This window comes from Trichosurus vulpecula, chromosome 3 (assembly GCF_011100635.1).
Source record: "Trichosurus vulpecula isolate mTriVul1 chromosome 3, mTriVul1.pri, whole genome shotgun sequence".
Lineage (NCBI taxonomy): Eukaryota > Metazoa > Chordata > Mammalia > Diprotodontia > Phalangeridae > Trichosurus > Trichosurus vulpecula.
In genome coordinates, this window is record NC_050575.1 from 66,831,916 (window position 1) to 66,850,714 (window position 18,799).

The window sequence follows — 18,799 nt, forward strand, 5'->3', positions numbered from 1 at the left end:
ATGACCAAACAGCAGGCAATCCCAAATCCCTTTCTCTTAGCCTCTGAAGCGCATTGTATGATATTTCAACTTAAAGGTTTTACCATCTTGATGCTTCTTCCTGTGGAACCCATATAAGAAAACGAGAGGTGGCTTGAGCCACTCTGTGGGAATGCTAGGCTGTCATGATGCCAGGAGACAGGCCAGAGCTTCAGTTGTTTTCTTTGCTGTCAGCCTTACCTGCAGTTGTTGGGTTGAAGTCTACAGCAAAGAAAGGAAGAGCAGTATCCTTATGTCATTCCCTTCCTCTCTGTTTAAATGCATAAACAATGATACCTTTTGTACTCCCAAGATGTAAGTTTGGGCTTACCAGAGAGAGAAATGCACATTCACAGACTGTCTGCTGAGCCAGAGGGTCTGCTCTGATATTCAGAATGTCACCAACTCCTGTCCTTTGAAAAGGCATCCAGTGAGAAGGTGGAACAAAACTTCCTTTTCAATCTGATGCTTTAAATCTCTTGATTGTGCTGTGCCCATAAAGAACATGTATGCTGAGATATGTGACACAGTGGGACGGACCCCCACAGATTTTTGAAAAGAGCATGTCTCAGATGACCAACTTCATTTTAGCATGGGAAGTCATCCTCTCATCTCTTCCCCCTCCCCTTTCCTAATTCCTGTGCTTGGGCTCTTTTAAATGGGCATCTTTCATTTGTGAAAATGTTACTGGGGGATAATACAGATTACTTGAACTAGAATTTTCTTAATGAAAAAAAGCTCCAAGGATAATATGAATAATTGTTTTGAACAATGCTTCCCAGTATTTTACATGTTCTCCTGGACTATAAAAAGAAAAAAAATGCAATAACTTTGTTTCAATTTCTGACAGCCTGGAGTATTAGAAATCTTGGCTAATAGCTTTTTTTCTTTGTATGTGTCTTTGTGTGTCTGTGTGTGCATTTCAGGATGGAATGGGAAACTTGAGAATCACAGAAAAAGGTCTAAGGTTAGAAGGAGACTCAGAATTCTTGCAACCTCTCTACGCCAAAGAAATCCAGTCCAGACCAGTAAGTTTCTGATCAGAGAAGAGAGAATGATTTTACATCTGTAGTTTGAGTCTGAGAAATGATGTGCGTTGCCATGGCATCCTGCAAACTTGAAACAGCAGGAGGATCCTGTGGAGAGAGAATGGGGCTGGGGAGTAGGAAATATGGGTTCTGCCATGGACACAAACTAGCTATGAGGCCCTTGGGAAGGTCATTTAAATTCTTCTGGATACTTTTATCATTGTCAAATCGAAATAATAATAATAACTGCCTGACTTTTCAGCAATGGATTGAAAATAAAATGAGATAATAGAGAAGGAAATTCCAGAAGTACTATTCAGTTATAAGTTGATGTAAAAAAGTAGCAAGATACAATGGAAAAGGGAAATGGATTTGCAGTTGGAGAATCTACATTCAAATTCTGTCTCGGTCAGCTACAACTAAGTATGTGACCTTGGGCAAGTCATGTAACCTCCCTACACCTTAGTTTGCTTAAGAGTTGGACTAGATGACCTCTAACATCCTTTCTAGTTTGAAATCTTTGAACCAATAAATTTCTTAGTCTTATTGATTATCAATGGCAAGCGACAACGAAGGTTTAGAAATGAAGAATTAGAATTTCTTACCATATGATTTGGGTTTCTAAGGTTGTGATAGGTAATTTAGAAAGCAGTTGTCAGGCTGCCAACTAATATTTAAATTTCAAATGGAATCTACACACACATACACACGTACTTTCATACAAATTTAACATATTCACCCAGTCTTTTTATCATTTTGTGACCCTTTTGCCTCTATTAGTGGATAATATTGTCATCACCTTGGGCAATAAAGGAGGAAAAGTTTATTATTGTTATTGTTTCACTTCTCCAGGTCTCCTTCCATGCAGCAAATAAGTGAAAGCTTCTTCTAAATGTCAGGATAACATTATACTTACTAGTCCCCACTGGGAAAAACCAAGACCAGTGAGTAGGAGTTATGAAGAAATACATTTGTGTTCAATCTGAGGAATTCTGTCCTAATAATTTGTGCTGAATTATGAAATCATGATGTTAGGGATATTGTAAAGGGAATTCTTGCATTGGATGAAAAACTGGACTAGATGACCCCTAAAGGCCCTTCCAATTATATGATGCTATGAGTATTAAATTTCCAAAATGAAGAGACTGACATAAAAAATGAAATTCAGCAACCCAATATAGTATGCAATTTTGCCCCAGCAGTATTAAAGATAATGAGTTGCATTTGAACTGTAGAACTTTGTAATTGCCAATAAATATTAGTTCAGACCTATATGAAAATATTTTAATTAAATATATGTTTATATATATGTATATACATATATACGTTTATATATGCGTGTTTAAAAATACATGTATATATACATACATATATATAAACAGCAAATCAGATCATTGTATAAGAATGTATTGAGTACTTTCATGCTTCAGAAAACTGGTCTATGTAATAAAATACTATGTAATATGTAATAAAATATAATAAAATACTATGTAAACTAGTATTAAGTATCTAGTATATGCCCCTCTTCAAAACTTGGGGAGACATGGCATTGTGCAAGATAATCAATAAGACTTCTTCCAGTAGAATGGTTTATTAATTGACTCTCTACTCTTGAGGAGTTTATACTTTAGAGGAGTCATGGTAAAGAAAAACATGGAGTCATGAAACCTAAGTTTGAATCCTTGTTGGGCTGTTGACTAGCCATTTGACCTAGGACAAGGCATTTAACCTGTCCAGAGCTCATTTTCCTGATGTAGAAAGAAGAGATTGGACTGGATGACCTTGAAAGCCCTTTCCAACTCTTCCATGATTAAATGATAATAGGAGGCAGAAAATGGGCAAAAGAAATGAAGTTTGGTTATATTGATTTAATCTGGGTTCCATGCTATGTAAATTCTGTTAATGGGGCCTAGCCCTGAATTGCTTAAAATTCTTGAAGAAGAATAGTTTTTGAGTGTTTTCAAGCATTGGGGTATAAGCGCTTCCAAATACTGAGCAATAACCTGTTTGGATCTTCCTACCAATTAATGTGTAAATTACAAATGATCTTTAAATATTTCTTCCTAGTCTAATAAGGATACTCAGCAACACATTGTTAAGCCTTTAGCTGCAATTACTCTGACTACTTAAAAATAGTAATGCTACAAGTATTTTTCTATTTCTGATTCCAGCTTTCAATAGTCCAAACTGGTCTTTTTCTCATTAGTCCAAATTAGAAATTTCTGTGCAAATAAACAAGAGTATGTTATGCATCTGTGAGCAGGGTTTATTCTGATAAGAGTTCTGGTTAATTGTAGGAAGCTTTGTAGAAGAGGGCATCTGGACTTAAATTCAAAGGAAAAGAGAGATATTGGTTTGGCCACAGGAGGAAGAAAATTGTTGCATATGTTGAGGCCTTTGAATAAAACATGATCCATTTACAAATTGGCTAGTACTTCTAAAATTAAGCAGATGAACTACAGACAGATCAAATAATTACTTGATTAGAAACATATTTTAAAAAAGCAGCACAACAAACTTTTAATTCAAAAAAAGGAGCAAAAGACAGTGAGCTCAAAAGCAATGAACAGTTCTTGAGTTAAAGGATTTATTCTTTATCATTTCATGGTTTTCTATAACTTATTTCCAAATTAATAAAGCACCATTCTTATTTAATATCATTTTGAGTTTCAAATTAGGTTTTTCTATACTTGGGAATAAGGAAACAAGCATTTTTAAGTGCCTACTATGTGTCAGGCACTGTATTAAGCACTTTACAATTATTTCATTTGATTCTCACAAGAAACCTGTGAGGTAGGTGCTATTATGACTCAACCTTTACATTTGAAGAAACTGAAGGAAACTGAGATTAAGAGACTTGCCCAGGGTTACACAGATATTAAGGGTCTGAGGCTGAATTCTAACTCAGAACTTCCTGACTCCAGACCCAGCAATGTACCCACTGCATTATCTAGCTGCCTCTAGGAATATGCTGCCTGTCCATTTTCAGATAGGTCAGACCATTTACAGATGTGCCACTTAGGTACTATACCTTAACATCCATATTTCTGATGCTGTTCAGAGGACTGAGTACAGACCAGGGGTGATAGTTCAAACTTTTCCACAAAGAAGAAGGCTGAATTTATACAGGAGATAAAAGAATAAGACTATTAAAGGATTACTAATAGTTTGAACCTGATTCTACCCTCTAACCTCCAAACTGGAAATGAGTCATCCTCCTCCCCCTTGGAATTCATAAAGAATTTTCCATATCCCCATGTTTTTATGTTATCTGCATGCCATAGTTCTCTCAGACTCTCAGCTCTTTCAGGACAGGAAGGAAATATTACATTTATCCCTATATCTCTCTCAGTACCTAATAGAGTATTATTCCCATTGTTCTTAGTAATTGTGTGTTGGATGTTGAGTATTTAAGGCCTTTGTTAGTAGTTGTGATTTGGACACATGACAAGATATAAAAAGTCACACGATAAACAAATTAAAAGAGCAAGAAAGCAAATACCATTTACATCTATGGACAGGGGAAGAATTTATGACCAAACCAGGGATAGAGAAGATCACAAAAGGTATAATGGACAACTTTGATTAAAATAAAAAAGATTTTTTGCATAAACAAAGCCAATGCAGCTAAAATTAGAAGAGAAACGGTTAACTAGGAAAAATCTTTGCAGCAAATTTCTTTGATAAAGGTTTTGTTTCCAAGCTGTACAAGGAAATGATTCATATTTATAAAAATAAAAACCATTCTTTCATTGAGAAATGGTCACAGAACATGAATAGGCAGTTTTCAAAGGAAGAAATCCAGGCTATTAATAAACTGCATGAAAAAAATGCTCCATCACTAATTATTAGAGAAATTCAAATTAAAGCAAATCTGATGTGCCATCTCACCCCAATAAGACTGGCAGAAATGACCAAAAAAAAAGGAAAGGAAAGGAAACTAACAGGAATTGTCATTTGATCTGGAGCCAAAGTAGCATGACAGCGGCAGAAAATGTAGTAGATTTTTGGCAACAAAATAGTATAGATAGAGAATGGAATTTAGGGGGCCTGGAAACAGGATGTTCTGTCTAGGTGTAGGTGTACTGAATCCTTGTCAAAGGTGACAGAAAGAGCACAAAGAATAAATGAATTCTAGCAGTAAGGCAGTGAAAAAAAAGCAAATGGCCAAGCATGCTGATTCCCCTGAGGTTTAAGATCAGTGGAAAACCTCTGCAGTTTCTACCCCAACACCTCCCTTGCCATATCTTCCTCATCATCGCAATTCTAGCCTCTCTGGATTGATAAGGAACTTTGTTTTCCAAAGCTCTTCAGAAGGAAGGCATCTCTTATCTCACTTCCTTCTATAGAGAAGTGGTGTCCATTTGCATTAACATACAGCCCCTTTCCCTTTGATGGTGGGTAAGTAATTAAACAACATTTAATGTCACTTTAACTTTACGTATCAGTAGTCCTCCTGGAAATGGACCAGTAGAGTAATCAACAGAAAGTTCAGGACAATATCCGATTTCATTATGGAAGGTTGTAACCCTAGTAAAGCCACTACAAATTGATTTGTGTGATAGCAATCACTTAGGAAGAAAAGTTAATGAGAAAATGTTCATATCTATAAACGTTTTCATCTAGGAATTAAATGAAAGCCTCAGGACCTTCTAGCTTCAGCTGCATTGAAGCGCAGAACATGTGTGTGGAATAGCCTGGAATGATGCTATTCAGGAAAAAGCATGGGAGGATGAAGGCCGAATATACCATCTTACCATGATATGTTCCTAGAAATACCACTGGAATGCAGTTGTACCACAGCTTGCATATTTAAACAATTTACTGCTATCAGTCCCTTCTTTTAATCCACATTTCACTGGAATGAAGAAGAGGCAGGAATCATATTTCTCCTCCAGGCAGGGAGGTCATTTTTGCAAAGCACCACAAATAAATGGAGCTACAGTGTAGCCAACTTCTGCAGCTCTTCCTACGGGTCTGGGAAGGTTGTCAACCTGGTTTCCTATATTTAGGTACCATCCAGATCATATTTGTGAACAGACCAACTTAAAGGCCATAAGGCTGATGAATAGGGAAACAGGTTGAAAAAGTAGACTTGTTGAGACATTCGCCTCAAGCATGATCATAGCAGGGTAACCAGGAGGCACAGAAGATAGAGGACTGACCTTACAATCAGGAACACTCACCTTCCTGAGTTCAAGTCTGGCCTCGGACACTTACTAGCTGTGTGACCCTGGGCAAGTCACATAACTTTGTTTGCCTCAGTTTCCTCATCTGTAAAATGGGCTGGACAAGGTAATGGCAAACCACCCCAGTATCTCTGGCAAGAAAATCCCAAATGGGGTCACGAAGAGTTAGACATAACTGAAATGACTGAACAAGAAGAGCTATCTCCTTCCTCCATGTTATTAAAAGCAGTGCTCTCTTTAAACTCTATACCTGTAATTGTGTCAGACTTACTAAAGCCACTATCCCACAGAAGGCTTAGAGATACAACTGAGCCACTAAATTAGGATCTCAGGGCCTTCAGGGCAGAGGAAATTAGGGTACTGAGGCTGGTGGTGATGCTAAAAGGTACATGATCATAGCAGTGCATTAGGAAGATTTGGATCGTGGGGTCAAAGATTTAAAGGTAGAAAGATCCAACCCAATAATTTGAAAAAGTGAAGAAGCTGAGACCTAGAAAGATAAAATAAATTTCCCCTACTTTCTAGGGGCACCTTGGTAAGGCAAATGTCAAGAAAATGGCCAGGTAGTGGAATAAAGCAGTGCTCAAGCTGGGCCTAGAAGTGAACTGGGTAATTGAGGCAACCACCAGTCAGACTTATCAGAAGAAAAGTGCTAAGTCCTTTGGGAAGGTTAAGATGGCTGGTGAGGTGGCCAGAGAATCAATTAAGCCAAAGTAACTTTTGCTTTTGTGTATAATTAGAAAATGAATAAAGGCATTATTAGTAACAGTACCAAAAGGACTGGCATCACAATGGCTGTCTACGCATGTTTTGAAGGGAAAATAAACGATCTGTGTGATCATGGACAAGTCATTTTCTCCATGATAATAGTTTTTTTTTTTCCTATATGAAACGAGGGGATTGTACTACATCAAGGATTCTCAACCTGAGGTCTGTGAACTTTATTTTTATGTGTTGGTAACTACTTCAGTCTAATTGGTTTCCTTCATCAAACTATATATTTTATTTTATGAATGTTTTATGACTTAAAAACACTCTGAGAAAAGGTTCTACCAGACTGCCAATGGGGTCTGGGACACAAAAAAGGTTGAAGAACCTCTGGACTAAAGAACTCTGAAGTCTCTTCTAGCTCTACATTCTGATTTAATGATTGAGTGAATCTTTTGGGATCGCATGGTTCATGTCTGTGAGTCTCAAGAGCATGAAGTCCTCTCTAGAAATCTCCAAACTGAAGCAACAGTGGACTGAAGAGTCAAAAAGTATGGTGTGTTGACGTGGCTTGAAAGTTTTCAAGTGCCTGACTGCTGGACATCCAATAATTTCCTGAGATTATTCTGGCATTTAATTTAATTGCGGGAATGAGATGTTCTGTTATTGCTGCTACTGTTAATGTTGCTTTGTTGCTGTTTTGAGGGTGGTTGTTGTTGCTAAGTGCTTTTAACAAAAAGTGCAGGAATATGCCCAAATAAGAGCTATTTTTTTAAAGCCAGCTAAACTTTGAATGATGTCAAATCTATTTTGAAAAAGCTTTCACAGTAAGTGGTAGACTTATAAACTAGCAATGTAATTTGAAGATTTTTTTTGGACACACCCAGCAACTTAGGAAATTCCCTCTATGCATAAAGATTGGCCATTCATCTGCCATGAGTTGCCTCATCAGAGGTCTTAGAGTTTGCTATGACTTGTTAAGTGTCATAAAGTCAGTATGTGTCAAGGGCAGACAGAGCTGAACCCAAGCTTTTTTAACTCTGAGGCATAGTCTATGCCATTCTGCTTCTTGCGAGGGTCATTTGGAGATTACCCTTAAAAATTTAAACATGTGGCAGGAAATTCCTCCATCCTGCATTTTTTATTATATTTCTTTGGAAATTTGCCACCCTGGTTTAAGATTAAGCTAAATCCCCCATTCCCTAAACTTGTCAGACAACAAGTATCTTTTATGATAATTACCATGGACCAGTCATTTTGGTTTGGAAGATGAAGGACACTTTAGCCTGATCAACGTCCAAAGGTTTGGGTTTTTTGCTCAGTCTTCTCAAAATAGGAGAGGTGCATACTCCATTTTGTCTAGTTTCCTCCAATGCATCCTCAAGGGACATGCCTGGCTTCAAACATGGCAAAGAAGTTTTCCTTTCCCACTCCTTCAATGTCTGTTGTAGCATCTGTGAGGGTAAGGTTATTGTCCAAATCAGGCAATCTTCACCACAATGCATGCCTGAGAAGCAGATGCTCCCTTGACAAAGCTTCCATTTCTCCAGAAGCTGTGTGTCTGCTGCTGCCATCATGACAGAACCGGCAAGGAGGGGGCTGAGCACAAAGAAGACGGAGAAAGCATCATAATTGGAGAATTAGAATTCTGTGCCTCCAACTTCGGGGTGCCCAGGGCAAAATGGAAGGTACGGAATTCATACAGACCCTTCAAACAAGGCTGGACATTGACTGAAGAGGAGCCATCGTCAACGAAAGCTATGCTCTGAGGTGCCATGTTTCCAGCTAGCTTCAAAGCCAAATGATCGATATCGTGGGTTCTCCCTGGCAAGCTGAACATCTTGCACACTAAACAGTATTTTCCACGCCACTTGCATGGAACACGAGCATCTTGCTGTCTTTAATTAAGAAGCTAACTGGACCATGAAGTATTGCCTGGGTAAATAAAAGTGATTTGTACTTAGTCAGAAAGGCACATTAGGCATCTTTGCATTTCTTTTCTTGCACATAAATTATGGAGATTATTAAAAATTGGAAGGGTCATCTATAAGCCCATCTGTACTGCAAAGCTGATTGTCATTCCCAAAATGTATCTGTCTTTCTAAGTGTTGTAATTTATTGTGGACAATAGTGGGAACCATCTGCTTACTTTTTAAAAAAATTTTATTAACCAGGCAAGCAAACTTTGAGTGAAAGTTGCATATGAAAGTACAGTAATTTTGTGTTCTAGGAAAACACAAATGATGCTTCAATAGTCTCAGACAGACAGTGCCTTGAAAATTATTGGTGACTTTTTTTAATCTAGAAAAATGAATGGGTGCTTCCCCCCCCTTTTCAGGATGTAACTATCAGTCAGTCAATGAACAGACATTTATTAAACACCCAAGTATTTGTGTTCCAGTAACTGTGCTAGGTGGTAAGAAATAAAAACAGTCCTTGCTCTTGAGAAACTTACATACTATTGTGGGAAACAACATGTATACATTTAGCCATATAAAAATAGATATAAGCTATTTAGAGTAGAGGTAAGGTATAGCACCTGGGTGTGGGAGGTAGGGGAGGTTCAGAAAAGACCTTTGCAGGAGATGGTGTTTGAGTTCAGCTTTGAAGCTTCCTAAGGATGCTAAGGCAGCTTGCTGGTGCCGTCGTGCACAGAGGGCCCAGCCTGGAGCCAGGAAGACTTCTCAACCTGAGTTTAAATCTGGCCTCAAACACTTACTAGCTGTGTGACCCTGGACAAGTCATTTAACCCTGTTTACCTCAGTTTCTCCATCTGCAAAATGAGCTGGAGAAGGAAATGGAAAACCACCACAGCATCTTTTCCAGGAAAACCCCAAACAAGGTCACAAAGACTCAGACCCAACTGAAAAACAACTAAATAAGGATGCTAGGAGGCAGAGAAGAGGAATAAGTGCATTCCAGGCATGTGGGGAAGCTTCTATAAAAGTCTGGGAAGAAAAAATGGAATGTCATGTATGAAGAACAGTATACATCACAATTTAGGATGACCAAAGATTGTCTAAAGGGGAATAATGTATAATAAGCTCAGAAAGGCAAGTTAGAGCCAAATTGTGAAGGATTTTAAATGCCAAATAGAGAGGTTCCTATTTGATTATAGACATACTAGAGGGACACCACAGTTTATTACATAAGAAAATAACATGGTGAGACCTTTGCTTTAGGGATATCACTTAACTGCAAAAAAGGATTGAAAAAAACAATAAGCTTTCCTTAGTCTGTCCCTCCAAACAGGACTTTAGTACAAGTAAAATATTCTTAAATCATAGTACGATTAGAGTGACGGGGTACAGCCCTTCTGTCTCCAGATATCTCATCCTCTATCACAATGCCTGAAATTCCAACATTAGAATTGCTCTCTTTGGAAGTTTTTGATCTTTTGAAGATTAAAATGGCAATACCTTTGGGTATGTGGATGGGTTATAACATCTTACATATTATCAGCTAACCCCTCCAGATCAGCATTTTGTTATAATTATGTCAGTTATCAGACAAATGAAAGCAAGGTCCTTTGGGGTTGTGGAGAAGGGAAAGAAAGAAGCCACAAGGGAAGAATGCCAAAGACAAACTTCATCTATGTCAGGATTTTACCCCAAACAGACTTTAGTGTTGTCCCTTTCACAGACTAATGAAAACATGATAAAAAAAAATTGATGCAACCCCAGATATAGGCAGAGCAGGCAGACTCCAATTTACATTAGTACCAGTTCTATTCATTCAGAAACTTTAACTTCTCTTCAATCTATTGGTTATACGTTTTAAAAAGTTGCTACTCTGTCTCAATACTATTTTAATGAAAGTTTCTGTTTCCCTAAATGTAGTTGGCTAGCTTATCTGATAATATGTCTTGCTTATTTCATACGTGACATTTAAGAAAAAAAACCCACAAATATTGTGATTCACTATGACATGGTTTATGTTCTACTGATAGAAAGAAGCCTGTGTTAGATAATAGATGTCACATAGTCAACATTACCTGCTGAATGTTTTTAAGAGTCTATCTTTTAAGGAATGTGTATTCAGGCCTAAGTGTGCCCATGTGTGTACCTGGGGTTTGTACCCAGGTTATAATAGCTTCCTGAGACTTATCAAATCTGACATGCACTACCTACTTTTTATGATTCATGATAAATCATGGCCAGAAAGAAACTAGAATATACTGCTAGGGTTTAGCATGCCCTGGTGAAGAAGAAAATGGAACCAACCAAAACCCTCCAAAGACCTTAGGGCCAAAGGTGGTATTTTAATCATTGCTACCTCACATAAGAGGTAGTTTTGGGAAATGAATAGGTGTTGAAAAAGAATTAGATTTGAGTGCACATACACACACACACACGTTAGTCATTTCTCTCAAGAACCCGTTTAAGGCTTTCTTGGAAAAAATACTGGAGTGGTCTGCCATTTCTATCTCCAGCTCATCCTGTAGATGAGGAAACTGAGGCAAACAGGATTAAGTGGCTTGCCTAGGGTTACATTGCTAGTATATGTCTGAGGCCAGATTTGAACTCTAGTCTTTCTGACTCTAGACCCAACACCCTATCCATCGCATCACTTAGCTTCCCTCAACACATTTGTTTTTGTTATTCAGTTGTATCTGATTCAGTGATCCCATTTGGGGTTTTCTTGACAAAGATACTGGAATGGCTTACCATTTCCCTCTTCAGCTCATTTTATAGATGAGGGAACTGAGGTAAACAATTATATATATGTGTGTGTGTGTGTGTGTGTGTGTGTGTGTGTGTATACACGTATATATACATATATACACATATATACATGTATGTGTGGTAAACAATTATATATATACACATATATATACACATACTCATGTATGTGTGTGCATATTTTCCTTTCAATCTCGTAAATCTGATCAAGCTGAAAATGGAGGTGATGGGCAGAGAAAACTACCCACATAGTTCTGTAAATACAGAAATCATAGAGAGTAGCAGTTGCAACATAGGAAGATTATCAGCAAATAGGACCAGTAATTCACATGAGATAATGCTCAAGAAAGAAGAGAGCTAGCAATAAAGCCCAAGGCCTGAGATGTCTGTACACAAATACATTTAGTATACATAATAAACAAAGTGAATGAGAGACCTCAATGAAAGAAGGTAAGTTCAACCTCATGGGTGTCTTGAAGACTTTAGAGATATGACCCATGACTGTAATATGGTGATGGAAAGATACTTGCTTCCAAAGGGACAGAATTGATTAAAGAGGAAACAAGAGAAGGTTTTTTTTTGTCATAGACCTGATCTTACAAATTCACTGGAAGTCATGTCATTACTACTAATATCATCTATACCTGGAGCCCTGGGACCAGTAGTATACTTCTCTTCAAGTTCCAAGGGACTTTATTGTGACATAAAGTTATAAGGAATGAGAGTCAGGTTCCAAAAAGAGCTTCCACAGTCTAGAATGAATGGGCTTAATCTATTAAGATCAATTAATCAACTAGATTTATTAAGTGGCTACTATGTGCCAAGCAATGTGTTAGGCACTAGAGATTAAAATGTCAAAGAGAAACCATCCTTGGCATTAGGGAGCTTACATTCTACAAGTAAAATTTCATAGGGATAAATACAAAGTACTACGCTTGGGAAAAAAACATAATTATGAGTTAATGATGAGACAAGTACACCTATATACCAGTTTATGTGAAGAAAGAGTCAAGCAATTTCCCTCATGATTATTTGGTAGAATTTTTAAAAATGCTAGCTCTATCAATAAGATAAAAAAGTATAAAAATCAGCCAAAAAGAAACAAAACTATCCCGATTTGCAGTTGACATAATAGTGTACTTAGAAAAGACCAGAAAATCGGCAAAAAAAATCATAGAGAAGATTAATGGCTATAGCACAGTTACAAGATTCAAAATGTATTCACAAAATCATTACCATTTTATAAACAACACTAAGCAAAAATTAAGAAAAATGATAAGAGAAACAATACTTAATGTATAAAATTCATAAACTACTTGGAAGTTAATCTACCAAGGCATAAATAAACTTACATAAATGAAACTATAATAGCAAAAGACTGGAAAGAATGAAAGAGCCCACAGATGGGGAATGTTTAAGTAAATTGTGATATGTGAATATAAGGGAATACTAATATACTATAAATGCTTAATATGAAGAATTCAGAAAAGCATTGGAAAACATGTTAACTGAAGCAAAATGAAGTAAACAGAAGAGATAGAGAGATAGATAGATAGATAGACAGATAGATAGATTGACAGATAGATTGACAGATAGATTGACAGATAGACAGATAGATAGACAGATAGACAGATAGATAGACAGACAGATAGATAGATAGACATAGAGACACACATATTTGTAAACTACAACAACATAAATGACAACAACCACCACAAAAATAAACTGAAAGTTTCATATTCATAATGACCAAGGTTTGCCCCTGAGAAGAACAGAGACCTGTCTTCCTTCTCTTAAGCAGAGAACAAGTAAAAACCATCTGACTCAGCTGAGGTGTTGGCTGGTTTTGCTGAACCATTTTTTCCTTTCTTTTTTAGTCTTTGTTATAAATAGTCATTTGATATGGGGGAAGGATGAAAGGATTTATTTGGAAATAAAAGTAATGTAAAACTACAAGTTATCAGTATTTAAAAAGTACAATTACAATACACATTAATAATAATAACAACAATAATAATAATAATAAAGAGAGACTAAGATAATTTGAAAGAGAAACACTGTTCATGGCTGAGCTATGTCAGTATAATAAAAATGACATCAACTGAGTGAATTTATCAATTTACGTGTATACTAATCAAATTCCCAAGGATATGCTTTTTAGAACTAGATTTAATAATTGTAAAATTCATTTATAAGAACAAAAGTTCTAGAATATGAAAATAATGAGGAAAAAGTACAAATGGGGGTAACAGAGCATTTTCAGACTTTAAACTTTATTTAAAATAAGTATTCATGAAAAAAACTGATATTGGATAAAAAACAGAAAAGTAGGTCTGGGGAACAGACTAAACAAACAAACTAAAACTAAAACAGAAGTGATTAATATCATTTGATATATCCAAGAACATATATTACTCAAGAAAATTTCATTCTCTCTCTTTCTCACTCTCTCTCTCTCTCTCTCTCTCTCTCTCTCTCTCTCTCTCTCGTCAAAAGCTGCTGAGAAAAAAATACAAAGAAATTTGGCAGAAATTAAGATTAAACCAACATCTTATAATCAATCAGTGAATACTTATTAAGTACCTACTAAGTGCCAGACATTGTATTAAGAGCTGGGGATACAAGAAGAGGCAAAAGATAGTTCCTGCCCTCAAAGAGTTTACATAAGGGAGACAGAATACAGACAAATATCTACAAAGCAAGCTATATACAGCATAAATAGGAAATAATTAACAGAGGGAAGGCTCTGGAATAACATGGAGTTGAGGAAGGATTCTTGTAGAAGGTGAGATATTAATTGGGACTTAAAGGAAGTCAAAGGAGGTCAGTAGTCAGAACTAGGAGTGTTCCAGGCATGGGGGACAACCAGAGAAAATACTCAGAAGCCAAAAGATAGAATTTCTTCTCTGTGGAACAACCAGGAAGCCAGTGTCACTAGATCAAAGAATATATGTTGGGGAGTTAAAATATAAAAAGGCTGGAAAAGTGGGAGGGAGCTAAATTTTGAAAGGTTTAGAATGCCAAACAGAGTATTTTGTATTTGATCCTAGAGGCAATAGATGAAGAACCTAAGCATGGAAGGTCCCCTCATTTAAAAATTAGAAGAAAAAAAAATCAGCATCCTTTTACCTCTGCAGCCAGAGCAAGGCTTCTTAACCAAAGAAGGCATAGATGATCTTATAAAGGATAAAAACAATTCCATTTACATTAAATTTAAAAGCTTTTGTGTACATAAAATCAGTTCATTCAAAATTGGGAGAAAAAGGGTTAAAATACATCAAATAACAATGATAAAAGACTGATATTCAAAATATACAGGGAACTTATACTAGTGTATAACATTAAAAGCCATCAAATCAAAAGATATAAACATGTTTCAAAAGAAAATTTGAAAACTATAAATGATTGTATAATAATATCCCCAATATCTCTAATAATGAGAGAAATGTAAATCAGGAGGTTTTAACTCACAATGTGGAAATTATCAAAGATATTTTTAAAGATGTGAATGGAAAATATTGGAAAGACTAGATGACAAAAGGCATACTGATGTACTTTCAGTTTAACTCTCATATCTTCTAACTATACTAAATTCCAGTTTGGAATTATGTAAGTGACAAAACTATGCCTTTGCTACAGCAGTCATATTACTGGGAAAGCACACCAAGGAAATCAAAGGTACAAACAAAAATCTAAAATTTTTTTTATAAATGTGCATTAGCCTGCTTCCTGGTAGCAAAGGGCTGAATTCAAAGTGGGTATCCATCAGTTGGGAAGAAGTTGGAAAAGAAACAGTATATGTGAATGCAATGGATATACTATGCAGCAAAAAAAAAACTCAAGTATGGGAAATTCAGAGAACTATGGGAAGATTTTATGATGTGATGTGAAATAAAATAAACAAAATTAAGAGAACAATATACACGGTGATATAACAATGTACATGAAAAATCACTAAAAGGAAGTTAGACTATTGTGGAAAAGACAACAGAGGTCCTAGAGAAGAGATAGCTAAGTATACTTCCTATACATCCTTCTTTATTGTAAAGAAGTAGGGGACTACTAGGATAGAATATTACATTCATATGTGTATATGCACACAGAGAGACAAACACACAAACATACACACATACATACATCTAGTCTTTCAAGAAAAAGCATTCTATATTGGATGTTTTTGCTTAATTGTTTTCCTTTGTCACTGGGAAACATTCAGTCTGGAAGCTACTAGAGAGTGACTGATAGAAAGACAAAAGTGGGGGTGGAATTAAGATGGTAGAGTAAGAGGTAGAAGTTTTGCCTTGGCTGCTTCGAAACTTCCCCAACAACCTAGAAAATGTGCCAAACTGAATTCTGATCAGACAAGTCAAGAAAAAAGTCACAGTGAATCATTTTTTCTATCCCAAAGAAGGTTAGAAAGATAGAGTGGTCTGCAGACACTGGGGTGGGAGTTTTTTCTAAGAGTACAGTGACAGTGGTCACAGTGAGCAGAAGTGGCAGTGGGCTAAGGTGGTAGCAGCAGAAGGGTGCAGCCGAGTAACCAGGGATGGTGAGGGAGGGACCCTGTAATAGCACTGGGAACTGGAATGGGTACCACCTGGCAACTGTCACCCACTACCCAGTTCTAAGTCAAAGTTCCAGGCCAGAAAGAAAGAATCCACTAGTCACCTCTTGAAAGAAATTCCAAAATGAAAACTGCCAGGACTATTATAGCCTGAATCCAGAACTCTCTGGTAAGGGAGAGTATTATGAAAGCAGCCCAAAAGAAATAGTTCAAATACTATCTAGCCATAGATCACACAAGATTTAGCACCTTCCACTGTAAAGGAATGTAAGGCTTGGGATATGATTTTCCAGAAAGCAAAGGATCCAGAATTATAACCAAAAAAAAATCACCTACCCGGCAAAACTGAGTATAATCCATCAGGGAGAAAAATAGATATTTATTGAAATAGAGGAGTTTAAAGTGTTCCTGATGAAAAGACCAGGGCTGAATAGAAAATTTGACATTTACACATAAGACTCAAGGAGCCCTTCCTCTTGTCACACACCTTCAATTCCAAGACTGAAAACAATAAAAATCCTCTTACATGATTCACATCCTTTTGAAACTTTTGTAATTCTTCAAGGGCTTGTGGATTTGACCTATGCTTTCATTTGCTAACATTTTCTCAAGGCTAATCAAATAGTGAGTCTGTCCATACTGCTCACCTTCCTGTACATTTTGACAGACATATGTGTACCGAGAGAATTTGAGGCCTGATTAAGAAAGTAAGCTTTCTAAAAATCAGTTCTAGCTACTGAATATGGAGAGAAATGCTAAGATCTGTTCATGAAGATTTATACATGAATAGTGGCTTGTTCAACCAGGGTGCGTTATCAGCCTTAGTGTTTGCAAAGCTAGTGAACAGAATATAGTGTAGGTTAACTGAATATTTCAGTCAGTTTGAGGTCAGTATGACTCAAGATGTTGTCACTGAATGCGAATTGATTTACATCAACAGTGTTGATTCCTCAAATGACCACTTCATCCATACCGTTACCATTCAGTTTATTCCCATAAACCACATGTATCTTGAGAATAAAAGAATAAGACACTTGTGGGGCAGCTAGGTGGTGCAGTGAGTAGAGCACCGGCCCTGGAGTCAGGAGGACCTAAGTTCAAATCCAGCCTCAGACACTTGACACATGTACTAGCTGTGTGACCTTGGGCAAGTCACTTAATCCCAATTACCCTGCCCCCCCAAAAAAAAAACTAAAAAAAAAGAATAAGACACTTGTAACAAGTTAGGGACAACTAGGGAGAACAGTAGATAAAGTGTCAGGCCTCAAATCAAGGTCTGAGTTTGAATCTGGCCTCAGACACACAGTAGGTGTATGACCCTGGGAAAGTCTCTTAACCTCTATTTGCATCAGTTCCTCATCTGTAAAATGGGGACACCCTAGAGAAGGAAATGGGAAATCACTTCAGTATCTTGGCCAAGAAAACCCCAGGGACAACATCCATGGGGTCACACAGAGTCAGACAGAACTGAACAACAACTTAGATACCAGGGTCATTTCAAGACTTAGATTCTCTGAATCATCTTTCTTGCTGTAACAGCAAGCACCCTAGCATACCCAGGATGGCCTGCTAGCACAGGTTCTTTGATCTGCTTTTCTAGGAAAGACTGCTCGAAAAGGGGTTAACAATCCTGCTTTTAATTACATTCACTAATTTGGGGGAAGGGTCAGCACCCTGAACATCAGAGAAAATATAAGCAGAGGAAACACAAAGAAAATACAAGCAGAGAAAGCATAAATACCAACAGATAGGGCTCTTAACTGCCTGAATCAGAGCAATATTGCTATATACTTTACATATACATCACTGGGTTGAGAGAGCCTTTGCATCTGAACGGTCGGGGGATCTGAACATACTACTACTCAGAGTCTCAACCAGGAAATCACAAGATCCTTCCCGTAAGAGAACCCCCAAAGCAAAATCCCAACTCAGAGTATATATACACTTTTGGTTAATAGGCTCAGAGCCAGAAGGCACCACAACCCTCACAGTGCCTAATTGGCTTTAGTACCAAAAGGTGTGAAAGCCTTCCTGCAAGCAAGCTTCCCCTAAGCAAGCTCCTCCTTAGGCAAGTCCCTCCCACAATGGGCTCCACATGAGTCCTATTAATGGATGGGGAAGATCTTATTATCCCATTAACGTTACATTTGTGTAGCTCAAATAAGAGTTAACTTCCCTTCCCCCAATTCTAATAACTAATAGCTAAAGTACCTAGGCAGCAAGTGTTTCTCTTAGCCTGGAACCTACGCTGGGATGTTTTGAGAAGCAGCCCTAGGTAATTTCAATGACTTGGCATAGCTGATCTTGGGAAGGTAGAGAAGATGAAGAGCAGAGCAACCATCAAAAAGAAAGTTGGATATTTTCCCTCATCCCAGAAATTCCTAAAAGATAATGTAAGTTGTGGAAACAGCAACTTGGTAAAGGGAAAGAGAGGAGGCAGTCACTAGTGAGTCACTATGGACTTACATGGAGTTGGCCATGAAACTATCCCATCCAACAGTGATGCCAGGATTGGAGGCTGGTCCTGACTCAAAGTCCTATATTAGGAACTGAGGTCAGAAATACGAGGAAATAGAAGAAAATACTTAACACCATGAAAAAATATCATGG

The 18,799-nt window shown here is 37.2% G+C and overlaps 1 protein-coding gene across 1 annotated transcript in view; it reads left to right on the forward strand.

Moving 5' to 3' along the window:
* SGCD (sarcoglycan delta) overlaps positions 1–18,799 on the forward strand; it is a 514,895-nt gene that overhangs the window by 273,846 nt on the left and 222,250 nt on the right. Inside the window, exon 3 of the mRNA XM_036751244.1 lies at positions 945–1,046. Within this exon, the coding sequence (XP_036607139.1) occupies positions 945–1,046 (102 nt within the window). The remainder of the gene's footprint in view (positions 1–944; positions 1,047–18,799) is intronic.